Source organism: Octodon degus, unplaced genomic scaffold (assembly GCF_000260255.1).
Source record: "Octodon degus isolate 3935 unplaced genomic scaffold, OctDeg1.0 scaffold00148, whole genome shotgun sequence".
NCBI classification, from domain to species: Eukaryota; Metazoa; Chordata; class Mammalia; order Rodentia; family Octodontidae; genus Octodon; species Octodon degus.
Window position 1 is genome coordinate 3,614,553 of NW_004524724.1, and position 12,683 is coordinate 3,627,235.

The 12,683-nt window shown below is 38.4% G+C and overlaps 1 protein-coding gene across 1 annotated transcript in view; it reads left to right on the forward strand.

The window, feature by feature from the left end:
* Lrp12 (LDL receptor related protein 12) overlaps window positions 1–12,683 on the forward strand; it is a gene marked incomplete at its 5' end in the record, with an annotated part of 60,919 nt that overhangs the window by 33,415 nt on the left and 14,821 nt on the right. The window contains 2 exons of the mRNA XM_023702341.1: window positions 4,573–4,708; window positions 5,045–5,096. Coding sequence (XP_023558109.1) covers window positions 4,573–4,708; window positions 5,045–5,096 — 188 coding nt within the window. The remainder of the gene's footprint in view (window positions 1–4,572; window positions 4,709–5,044; window positions 5,097–12,683) is intronic.

The window sequence follows — 12,683 nt, forward strand, 5'->3', positions numbered from 1 at the left end:
TGGGAAATAAACTGTTCTGATCATACTGAATTTCAAGTTGAAATATTTCTGTTAGAGAACTTTAAGCCTATAACCATAGATCATAGTTGGAATTATAGGAGTGGATGAGATCGTACAACTTGTGTGAAGAGGCAAAGACTCCTGAGTAACTTGGGTATATGACTAAGCAAGGGAGTGTAATGTTGGAGAACTAGTGTGGCCCCTGAGAGGAGGGCCAGGGAGGTGTCAGCAAAGGCAGAGTGGTAAACAGTATCATGAAGGCCAGGATGTCACTGTCACATGCTCCAGAAAGGCCAAGTACCTTCTGGAGTGCAAGGACCCACTGTCCTTGACTGGTCTGCAGTGGCTTTCACCTGCTGGCATGGTTTCTGTGGAGATAAGGGAAGAATCAGGAGTCTGGCTTCAGTAAGTCAAGAAATTTTGAAACAGCAATGAAAAACATATTGATACATCCTGATGAGCGTTTGGAAATAGGGCAGAAACCCATCACGGTGATAGGGAAAGAGCTACATGGCTGCAGGCTGAAATAGACCTTGGGGTTGGTCAGATAACAAGTCCTTATCTCAACATGTGAAGAAACTTTAAGACCCAGCAAGTTTGGTTTGCAGTGAGGCAAAACCAGTAAGAGGCAGATGGAATAGACAGCATCCAGATTCCCCATGTGGAGATGAGCTCTTACCCAGACGGGGAGAAGTGCAATGGTTTCTTTGGCAGCTGAATGTATTCTTTCTTACAGAGGAGAATGTGTGTGTGGTGGTGTATACTTACCTACATAGCCCATGTATCGCACTTGCAAAAATGTGCTAATTAAAAAGCCACTGGGTCAGCAGGTGTGATGGTGCACTCCCATAACCCTAGCTCCTCGAGAGCTGAGGCGGGAGGGTAGCAAGACAGAAACTTGGTGAAACCTAGTCTGAAAAAGAGGCTGGGGACTTAGCTTAGCACTCCGTAAATTCAACCTGTAGTAATAATAATAAAAAAAAGAAATGATAAATATGAGCTGGGGATATAGCTTGGTGGTCTCATCGCCCGCCTGGCAAGTGCAAGGACATGGGTTCAATCCCCAGCACCACACGTGGTGCCAGCCCCAGAACCCCAGGCATGCTGAGCCAGCCACTGAAACCAGGTGTGCAGGGCTGGGAGATGGCTCAGTGGAATAAGCGCTTCCCTGGCAAGCACAAGGGTCTGAGTTCAATCCCCAGTTCCGCAAAAAAAGAAAAGAAAAGAAAAAAGAAACTGGGTGTGTTGCCGCATGCCTGTAATCTCAGCACTGGGGAGGCTGAGACAGGAGGATCACTATGAGTCTGAGCTGTGTAGTGAGACCCTGTACCAAATAAATCAATAAAAGATTAAAAATGTATATATTATAGTAGATATATATGCCTAACCTGATTTAAATATTATATACTGTGTACATGTATCAAAGCATTATATATAATTTATATATTTATGTTTTATATATCAAATCATTTTTTAAAAAATTTAAATTCGGCTGTGTTACAGATGTGGAAAACCAAATCAGTATGTAGTAATGAGAAATTCAAAGAGAAAAATTTTGATACTATAGTTTTATTTTTCCTTAGTAGAAATCATTAATATTTTAAAATAATGATAAGAGCAGTGCATATGGTAAATGGGAATCTTAAGATAATCATTCTGACTTACAGTGATATGTCTCATTCTGGGCAAGCTCTATGGAGATAAAGAATTTGCTCCTCCACTTCTGAGGCTCATACCAGAAATTAACTTTAGTTTCTGGTATAAGAGCACCACCTATGGGCATCTCATGTAGTGTTTAAGAAATTTTTCTTAAAAAGAAAACTAGTAAAACCAAAACCTAGCACAGTTCTTTCTAGTTCTCTCCTTGTAGCTAACCCATCATTTATGTAAAGCGTAATAATCTTCTGCGCTGTCCTGTTACGCGCTCCCCTAGGTTTTGCTGTTTCATAGCTGCTGGGTCAGTTTACAAGTATCTGAACACGTACATGCCAGTGTGGTGTTTGAATTCTAAGTTAAATGCTACTAACTTGACGTTGGTTTATGCTCTTCAATGCAGATGAATTTTTAAAGAAGATGGACACTTGTCCATATTTGAGGGAATAACTCCCCAAACTATTTTTTCGCTTTTATTTGTATTTTCATGAACTTAAGAATCCTTCCTATAACACGTCAGTAAGCGATAATAAGAAAGATCTTATAACTGACGTAGAGTATCTTATTAAATTATCATGATGGTAACTCAAAGTGGAAACAATTGGCAATTAATTATTAGTAAGCTCTGAAAACAATTATGTTTAGAGAAATTTAGTCCTTTTCTAAAACACTCATTAAAATTGAAATTTTTCTCGTAAGGGAAATTTAATGAAACAACCGCCAAAGAAATGTGAACTGACTGCTTGGGCAGTGAGATGAACGGAGAGCATCCCGGGAATTGTGCTGGGGCCCCCATGTGCTGCGAGCCCCCGCTGACGTCCCTGCCCTGGCGGGGCTGGCACCTGTGGAGGCCGGCGAGTTGCCCCTGTAGAGTGCCTTTGACCCTGGCCTGAGGTTTGCTCCGGAGGGTGAGATCGAGTATGGAGAAGTGACAACCAGCTTTAAGCAGTGTAGCTCCCTTTATTTTGGTGATTCTGGATAAAGTTTTTAAAGTGTGTTGTGTGTTTTCTAATGTAATTAAATTGAACAGACTATAAATTTGTTACCAAGAGAGAGTATTTTTCTAAATGGCAATTGTATTGATTTCTAAACTGCTGGCAGGTTGCCTGGCAAGTACAAGGTCCTGAGTTCGAGTACCAATACAAAAAAATTTTAAAAACCTAGTAACAGGACCCAGAAAGCATGTGTGCTCAGGCCGCATGTTACATAAGCCTTTTTGCTGACTCTGCCTGCCTGCCAGCTCTTGATAGGCACATGCGTTAATTGTGATGGCAGCCGCCTCTGCCTTGTGGAAGGTAGGTATTCTGAGTGCTCGTGGTGTTTGAGTCCAGTACGAAGTTTTGTATTCTGATTCAACAAGCACCTCAGCCTTTCTGGTAACGATATGCCTGATAGCTACTCTCCCGGTTTCTAATCTGTTCCTTCTAATCTGCTGTTACATTAAAAATCAGGTAATTAATTTGTTGAAATTGTTTTTAAAAAGTGGTTCTATGATTTTTAAATTCTAGTTGAAGGTTTAAACATCATGTTTGTAGGGGAGTGATTTTATTTTTAATTGAGAGAAAATAAATGAAAGATTATCAGCTAAATTCTTTATAGATAAAATATTAACTGTATTGCAGTGAGATTCAAGACAGTAAAAGAATGAGCAAGGAAAGTGTTGGTATTAGTTTCAATTTATTCTCTATGCATGAAAATTTTCTTCCATGGTAATCAGATATCTAATCACTTAGTGATACTTTTGAGCACTATTGTATTTTGAGTTTATTTTTCAGTAAATTAGGAAACACTAATGACCTGTAATAAAGTTTGGACGTATTAATGGAATAAGTGGACAAACTACTATACTTTACAGTAATTTTGAATGTTTTGCTGGGAGTTTGCTTTTTATTTTTATGATACTTGGGATCAAACTCAGGACCTTCCACTGGCCATTCAGTCACTTATGCCACTGAGTGTTTTTATCCAATCATCTACTAACTTCATAGTAAAAATTATAATTATGTTTATTTAAAGTGTTCAGAAAGAACTGGCTAAATAGCTCAGCAGATTAAGCGCCTGCTTAGGCAGACACAGGGGCCAGGGGTTCAATCCCTGGGCCTGCCCTGCTGGCCTTGCCCCCCGGGGCGCACTGAGATGGTGATCGACACTCGGCATGGTGGCACACGCATGTAACCCCAGCACTCGGGAGGCTGTAAACAGGAGAATCACTACGAGTCTCATATACCCGTAGTGAGACCCTGAACACCCTGTAGCCCCTTCCCTAAATACAGAAAAAAGTAAAGTGTTCAGAAAGCAAAATGATAATCATAAGGCTGAAAACACAGTAACTCAGTAAATGCTGAACTTTAGGTAATTTATAATGAAATATAAATTTATTTATTTTTGTGGTACTGGGGATTGAACTTGGGACCTTGCACTTGCCAGACAGATGCTTATGCTGTTAAGCTATTTCCCCAGCCCAAGAAATATAAATTTGAAAGGTGGGCTTGAGAAAAGATAGCTGAATCAATTGGTTTCCCTAGCTAAATCTAGCAACTGTGACTCTTGACTAATACAATTTGAAAACTTCCTTGCCTATCCAAAACCTAGGCTTAGGGGTCCAAGGAGATAGCTCAGTGGAATGAATGCTTGCCTGGCAAGGGCAAGGTCCTGAGTTCAATCTCTGGAACCACAAAAAATAAAAAATAAACTACGTTTAATTAGGATAATGTTCTTTGTCTTAAAAGGAAGAAATTTAAAGATCACATTGAATTAATGGAAGCTTCCCAAAGTTGTTAATACTGCATATTACTACATAAGATTTTATGTCTTAAGTGATGTTTTTTTTTTCTTTTGTTTTGTTTTATAAATGTGATTTGCTTGATGCTGTGTTTTAGAGCCTAATCATCACCTAGGCTTGCTTTGGCTGTCTTCCAGCTTGTGGAGAGACTGCAGAGCAGATCCGAGCACCAAGTGGTGTAATCACAAGTCCGGGCTGGCCATCTGACTACCCTGCCAAGCTCAACTGCAGCTGGCTCATCAAGGCAAACCCAGGGGACATCATTACTATAAGGTAACTCTGATACCTCGTGGTATTGTAATATTTACTTCAAAATGTAAATGAGGTTAAATTTCAGTCTCATGATGCACAGTAATATAAAAAGATTTTTCAGGAGATAAAAGTTATATTTATCAGTATCAGCATAAGAATAATGTGTGTTTTGAATGTTTTCTAATAGAGGTAATATATTTACAATGAGTCGTCTGTATTCTTCTAAGCTATTGTTTAATAGAAGATACACATTTGCTATGTAACTCATTAGGTTAAAGACTAAGCTTAAACAATGGAACAAAATTCACTAATCCGCTTGGAGATCTAGCCCCTCACCCCTGAGCCCTTTACCTGCAGGTGTCAAAACATGATCATAGATGCATACCTGCAAAATAATTACCCATTTGAGGTTTTAATAATAAATATGATATAAATACAAGAGGCTGATACTAATTCTTTTAAAAAAATTAGTTAATACAAAAAAACTAGGAATAAGATATTATGGAGAGACTAGTCAACTAGATATTGCTTAAAGAAATGTTATTAAAAAATATTAGAAAAAAATACCTACAATTAGACAAAAAGTGTGCCTGAACAAAAGAACTGGATCTGGAGCTGAAACACAAGTGAGATTGTATTCCCATCAGAGACAGGTAGCTCTCCACAGCAGCATGCGCACCACTCCATGGATGTCACCTCAGGCGTTAGGGTTTCACAGGTAGAAAGCATGGGATTTTACAATAGAAGACACTTTGCAGATCATAGCCTCAAATACTTTGTTTTACATTTTTTGAAATATTGTAAACATAAAAAATACTAAAAATATGGCCTATTTTCCTCTCTTTTCCATCTTCCCTTTATATTATTTAACTGATTAATGAAGCTACCTCTCTTAGAAACAACTTCCTTTCCATTTTCTCCTGGAAGCTAGCAGTAGGGCCACATGGTGTGGTTTCCTTTGAGGTTTCTCTATCCTTATGTGCTTAGAAAGAACATTTTAACAAATAGGAAGTGTGTAACATAAAACTAAAATGTATAGAGATGCTTATCTTTTAACCTATGTCTCAGTTACTCTTCTCTCCTTGCTGGGACATATCCCCAACACCAAAAATGAAGGTAGGGAAGGTTTATTTAGCTCATGGTTAGTGGGGGTTTCAGTTTATACTCAGCTGGCTCCAAGGCAGCACGGCACATGGCAGAGGGCAGCAATTCACTGCAGCAGAAAACAGCAAGCAGCAAGAGCAATGGAAAGAGTAGCAGCAACAATGGCTACAAAGAGCAAGTCTGTCTCTGTCTCACTTGTTACATTCCAGCTGTCCGCCCCGGGCTGAGTGTAGCGCTCACACCCATAATCCTAGCAGTACTCAGACCTGTAATCCCAGCCTTGGATCAAGAATTAATCACAGACTGTAGAACTGCGCCTCAGTGACTGCATGAGGCTTTGGGGGGACAAATATACACAAACCATAACAACCTACAAGTTCAGTTTGTAGCTTACCAGCTCGGGAATGTGAAGCTTGGAGGTTCTTGTCTGCCCAAAAGAATTACAGGATTACTGTCCTCTTGTTTTGATAATGTGTTGGATTTCAAAAGTAAGATACACTAAAAATCAAGTATAATACTGAAACGCAGAGCAAAGTTACAGGTGAAACCTATATGTGAAAGGAAATTTCCTAAGTTCTTACAGTAAATGACTTTAAGAAAATCATTTTAATAATGAAGTCATTATAGCAATATCAAAACTTTTAAAAATGAGTATACATAAAGACAAGGGTTTTGCCTATGGCTATTCTTGTAAAGTCTTAAATAAGTAATTTAAAAGAATCTTAACTCTATAATCAAGTACAGTTCATTCAGACATGCAAATGAATTACTGTTAGAGAATTTTAAATTGATTTGCATTACTGACAAAGCAAAAGTATATGATTAGTTAGGATAGATAGATGTGTTAAAGTGTTTTGATTTAAAGGAAAATCAGTACTCATCCCTAAACTTAAAAAAAATTTAAGTCCTTATTAAAATGGAATTGGAACATAATTTTAAAAATCTGGATCAAAAAGGAAAACAGCTACAGAGTATAAACAAACAATACTGCAAGCTCTCTGTATAAAAAGGCTGAAGTGGTACTACAAAGGCATTGTTAACTCTGTCTCCCTTAACCCACCTACACCAACAGACGTACCTTATCCAATGGAAATGTGAGTCCTTGGGTGCTCTGTAAGGTCAGGGCTGGGTGGGGCTGTGGCACTTGAGAAAGCAGTCTAAGAGCAGCTTCCCCCAGCTGTGGTGGGAGCTCTCTGGGCTGGAGGGCTGGAGGTGAGAGGACAGTTCCTAGCAAGTGCAAGGGCTGGGCCACCTGCTGCCCCAGGCAGGCTTGTTAATGCGCTCACTAACATTTGTGACTAATTCTGGAATGGACACCCAGGTGGAGGGGACAGAGATCAAAAAAGAGAACTAAAAACCTCAGAATAAAGCTACTCCCAAAGTCCTAGAATGTGTGAGAAATTTAATGCTAAGGATGTCATCTGCAGAATCAGGCCAAAATACAGATTTATTCAAAACACTGTAAGATTTATGTTGTCAGCAGGTTCTTCATCTTTTTTGTGCCTGTTAGAGGCATTTGATAGTTTAATAAATCTATAGGTCTTTACCCACAGTGTGGTTTTTAAATTCATAGAACAGAGAATTACAAAATGGAATTGTATTAAAACACAACTCTCAGATCTTAAAATATGCTAATAACATATACTTATTAATAACAGTGACAGCTCTAATAGCTATTACAACTTAAAAGAAATTGTGAGTATAAGTAGTATTTTTAGGTGTCTATGAAAATTGAAATGTGATACGAAACTATCTATTTGCTAATAGTGACAGAGTGGCAGATACTCTACAAACTGTTTATTGTTTTTACATAAAGAAAATGCTGTTTCAGTTAGATGTTAATAAAAATGAAGTTACAAATTATTCTACCCATTTTGAGAATTTGGAAGGAGAATAGAAACTGAATAATTTTCAGTTGATTAGGGAAAAAGGTTTCTGTTAGTATTCGTATTAAAATATCTGAAGATAACTAATCATAAAAAGGGAGTAACATTCTTAAATATCAACTAGAGGCAAGAGAACTTCCTAAAAATTGTATTAATGCAAAAAACAAAGAATGTAAATGAGAATTCAGAAAAGCTGTGAATAAATACATGTATCAACTCAGACCCTCAAAAGACAGATGATCTGATCAGATTTATTGGTTGGTTGATTGTATAATCTCCCTGTATAGAGGACTTATAGGAAACAAAACTAATAGAGAAAATCTAACAGGCACACAAACATGCTAGTATAGGGAGAGCAGCCTCAGCTGTGTGGGACCCTAAGGCGCACAAGCTAGTGAGACATGGGAAAATCCACCAGGAATAGACAAGAGTAGTAAGTAGTGTGTTCCTAAAAACAGCCTGAAATCTGTATGCAGCAAAATGTGGAGAATTACCTACTGAATCTGAGTAATCCACAGTGATAGTAGTCTTTGGATATACCTTTAATGCTTGTACCTATTTCAGCAGGTAGATGAATGCTTCCACAGACATATAGAACTTTTTTAAAAAATGATTTTGTTAAATCACAAAGAAATACATAGTATACTTCAAAGACATTTTGTCATTTGAGTTTTGTTTTCATGCACATCTTTCAGATTTTGTTTTCTGACCACAGTGAAATTAAAGGGAAGAAATACCAAATCCATAATGTCTGGAGACATATTCCTGAATAGCTTCTGCATTAAAGAGGAAATCACAATTGCAGTAAATATTTTTTAAGTAATTATAGTTGACAGTGTTACCTGTTACAACTACTGGAAAACATTAGAAGAGTACTTAGAGAAAAGATTCTAGTTTAATGTGTGGTTTTAAGTATTAGTGAGATAGGGGCTGTGGTCTAAGTGCCTGTCTGGCAAATGTGAGGACCCGGGTTTGATCCCTGGTACTGCATACTGTGATGGCCTGGTGGAGCCGACCACTGAAACTGGGCATGGTCATGCATGCCTGTAATTCCAGTGCTGGGGAGGCTAAGACAGGAGAACAACTGTGAGTCCATGCTGCATAATAAAACCAAATAAATAAATAAATATTAGTAAGATAAAAAAAAATAAGCTCAGTATTTAACCATAGTGGTTTAGAAAAAGAATTATAAGGTAAATTTTAAGGTAGAAAGTAAGAGCAGAAAAACAGTGATTCAAGACCAGACCTGGTGTTTCATACCTGTAATCCTAGTGGGAGGCTGAGGCAGAAGGGTCATTTTGAGTTTGACACCAGCCTGGGCTACGAAGTGAGCTCAAGGCCATCCTGAATCGCACAATGAGACCCTGTCTCTAAAAGACAAAAAAGAAAGAAAAGCAATGATTCAACAAAATAAAAGCAGATTTTTAAAAAATCAAAAAGGCATAGGGCAAAAATGAAAAACAATACAAATAAAAACAAATATCTAGAACTATAAATGTAATAGAAATTTTAAGTCATAGGTGTATTATTAGTAAATTTATGTTAACAGTTATACAATCAGATTAAATGGGTAATTTTCTAGGAAATATATGTATATTACCAAATTTACTTCAAGAAGAAGTTTGAAAGTGATCAAATCAATAGCCGTTAGGGAACCTGAGTCAATATAAAATAGTCTTCACACTTAAATATTTTTAAAGCACTTTTGACCTACAGAATAGGTAAAGAACTTAACTTGAGGAAGCTTGTCTATTAAAAGGCTGTAGAGGGCCAGCCAAATAGCTCAGTGGATTAAGCACCTGCCAGCAGGTGCAGGGGCCCGGGGTTCAATCCCTGGGCCTGCCGGGCCAGCCCTGCCCCCGGGTCATGCTAAGACAGCAGTTGAGACTGGGCGTAGCGGCGCACACCTGTAATGGAGGCTATAAATAGGAGAATCACTATGAGTCCGATCTGGTAGTGAGACCCTGAACACCCTGTAGGCCCTTCCCTAAAATACAGGAAAAAAAAAGCTGTAGGAAGCAAACTTCATGTTATAACACCTCAGACAGGGACAAAGGCCATCGCTGCTGGTGCTAGAGCCCTGTTAGTGACACTGTGGTGGGAAGACATCAGTTGGAGGACAACATGAGATGGAACAAACAAAATTCTCCTCCTCATTTGCCAGCAGTAAGTTTGTTTCTTAGAAAGCCTAAGCAGATGTAAAGAATACAAACATGAAAAAATCTTTGAATAATATGGAAGTACTGTGTACAGTTTTATAGTAATGAATTTTACTGTCAAAATAGAATGAATAACTTCTGAGAAAATTTAAATGGTCAGAACTTTAAAAAGTTTAATAGAAGTCTATTGAACCAAAAACCTTGAAGAGATTGAAAAATTTCAACCCTGGATCTGTCATCTGTACACCTAAGGGGAAAGGCATGTCAGCAGAGCTTTATTGTGTCAGCTGTTACGAAGCGTTTTTTTAAAAAACCTGAAGACCAATTCCAGTTATAAGTATTTTTAAAAATCCTAAATGAAATATTAGCAAACCAGATTCAGTAGAGGATACATGAACACAAAATTTTAAATTATTTCTTGTTCTAGACAGTATTCTCGCCTTTGTGATCTCAGTTGGGCCTACTTCAGTGGACTAAAATTATTTTAAGTTATTTCCCTAGCTTGACTTGAACTAGCCCTCCCCTAAACAAGTTACCAGTTCTGGATAAAATACTTTAAAACAACTGTGAAAAAAGCACTTGAGTGTTTAAATGTTGGCAGAAACAGGAGGATTTCATATTTGAAAGAAGAAACCACACCAAACGAGACAGTTTATTTTTACCAACTCCTGGAAGATTCTCATTTTTCTGAAAAAAAATGGCATGATCAGGACTCAGGGAATCTTCCTAGTGTACATGGTTTCATTTTAATACTTACCTTTTTAACAACTGCATTCTCCTGTACTCTGGGTTTTTGACTGCCTTTTCTCTAGCCAAACTGAAAACTTTTTAAATGAGCCTTTAGCTTCCATTTCTCCCAGTATATCCGGCTAACAACAACAAGCAGTAATCCTGCCACAGCCCAAATGTTGGACTGCTTTGGAACTTCTGCCCAGATTAACATCACTACCCTAGACCTCAGTCACCCAAAACATGGCCTACTGTTCTCCAGCCAATGGAGTCCTAATTCCTGACTGAAACCTCCTAAGTCTAGCCTTTACCCAGTGCATCTTACCAGCTTTCTGGCCTTCGAGTTCTTCCCCGAATTTCCCGTCAAGTTCAGTTTATAGCGTCCTGGCCCGCTTCTCTAGCCAGAATCTCCAAACCTTCCTAAGCTCCTCCCTCAAGCCAGTTCCAAAGACTTTTGAACCACTTGGTCAGGTGGTGACATAGCAGGGACAGTACACATGGTACCGAAGTCTGTCTTAGACACTTTTCTTATTACTGGGACAAAATACCTGATGCCCACAACTTCAGAGAGAAAAGATTTACATATTTTGTCTCGTAGTTCATAGAGGTTTCAGTACATAGTTGACTGGCTCCAAGGCAGCCTGGAAGAGGAGAGCTGCTCATGACATGCGGGAAAGGTAGCAGAGAGAGATGGGAGGCAGGAGGGAAAGGGCTCCGAGGCCCTGCCCAAGGGACCATTCCTCCATCCAGGCCATCCCTCCCCACACCACAGTCAGCTCTCTAGTCATTAGTGGACTGAACTAAAGCAGGGTCACTTGGAGTTTGAATCCTGTTAGTCCATCCTATGCAAAACTACTAGGAGCTTGGAACTTGCTGACTTAGAGGGCCTTCCTAAAAACCTTGAGGCTATTTGGGCTGGGGAGATACCTCAGTGGTACAATGCCTGCCTGGCAAGTGCAAGGTCCTGAGTTTGATTTCCAGTACAGGAAAAATGTCCAAGGAGGTTTTTATTGAAGCCCTACAAGTATCTTTTCAAAAAAAAAAAAAAAATGCAGTGTTCTAAAACTAAGAATTTACCCAAGACTTTAGAGCAAAGCAGGAACTAACTCGTTCTAGCAAAATGTTAGATTTAGGTGATCAGGCAGTGATATTATATGCTAGAACAAAAATGAGTACTTTATCTTCTACATTCTAAGTAAATGAAGGAGGAAGGAAAGAGAATCTTGGGCCTCTACTTGAGAACAGACAAAAACCAATTCAAAATAAATCCTAAGTTCAGTGTAAAAGCTAAAACTAAGAAAAATGTGAATATATTTGGCATATTCAGACACTAAAAATGCTAAACATAAAGGAAGAACTAATAAATTAGATTTTTACCCAAAACCAGAGCTTAAATGTCTGCTTATTAGAAGATTTCATTAACAAAATGAAAAGACAAACCACAGAGTAAGAACATGTATTAGCAACATACATACCTAACAAAAGGATTTGAATCCAGATTATAATTATCTGTGGACAGGGGTTATAGCTCATGGCATAGCGCCTGCCTGGCAGGTACAAGGTTCAGGGTTTGATTCCTCGTACCAACAAAAAGAAAATTTTTTTATCTCAAGAAAATACACTGATTTCTTTAGTGGGCAAAAGATGCAGATGCTTCTTAGAAGATGGAGTGGCTGCTAAAACCAGGAAAAGCTCTTCACTACAAGGTGTCTTCCAGGAAGTTCACATAGAGCCACCTGAGAGAGGGCACCACACACCAGTGACTAGCACGAGCGCGCGGGGTGTCGGCGGAGTGGGAGGTGGAGGTGGACACACGCCTTTTTATAGGTTAGCTCTGTTTTACAGAGTCCTTAAATAAGGAAAGAACCTAATGGATGAAGGGATATGACGGAGCAGTTCATAGGAAGAGAACAGGAATAGCCAGTAAATGTAGGCAAAAGTATTTCAACATTAGTAAATTAGGAAATGAAAACTAGAGTAATAAATAATATGTTTTGTTCACATGCTTGACAACGTAATTTTTTTGAGATCTTTATAATTCTTTTTTTTATTTTTTTGTATTTTTTCCATAATTTTATTGAGAAACAAATAGCAATGAGACAGTTTCAAAACAAATTG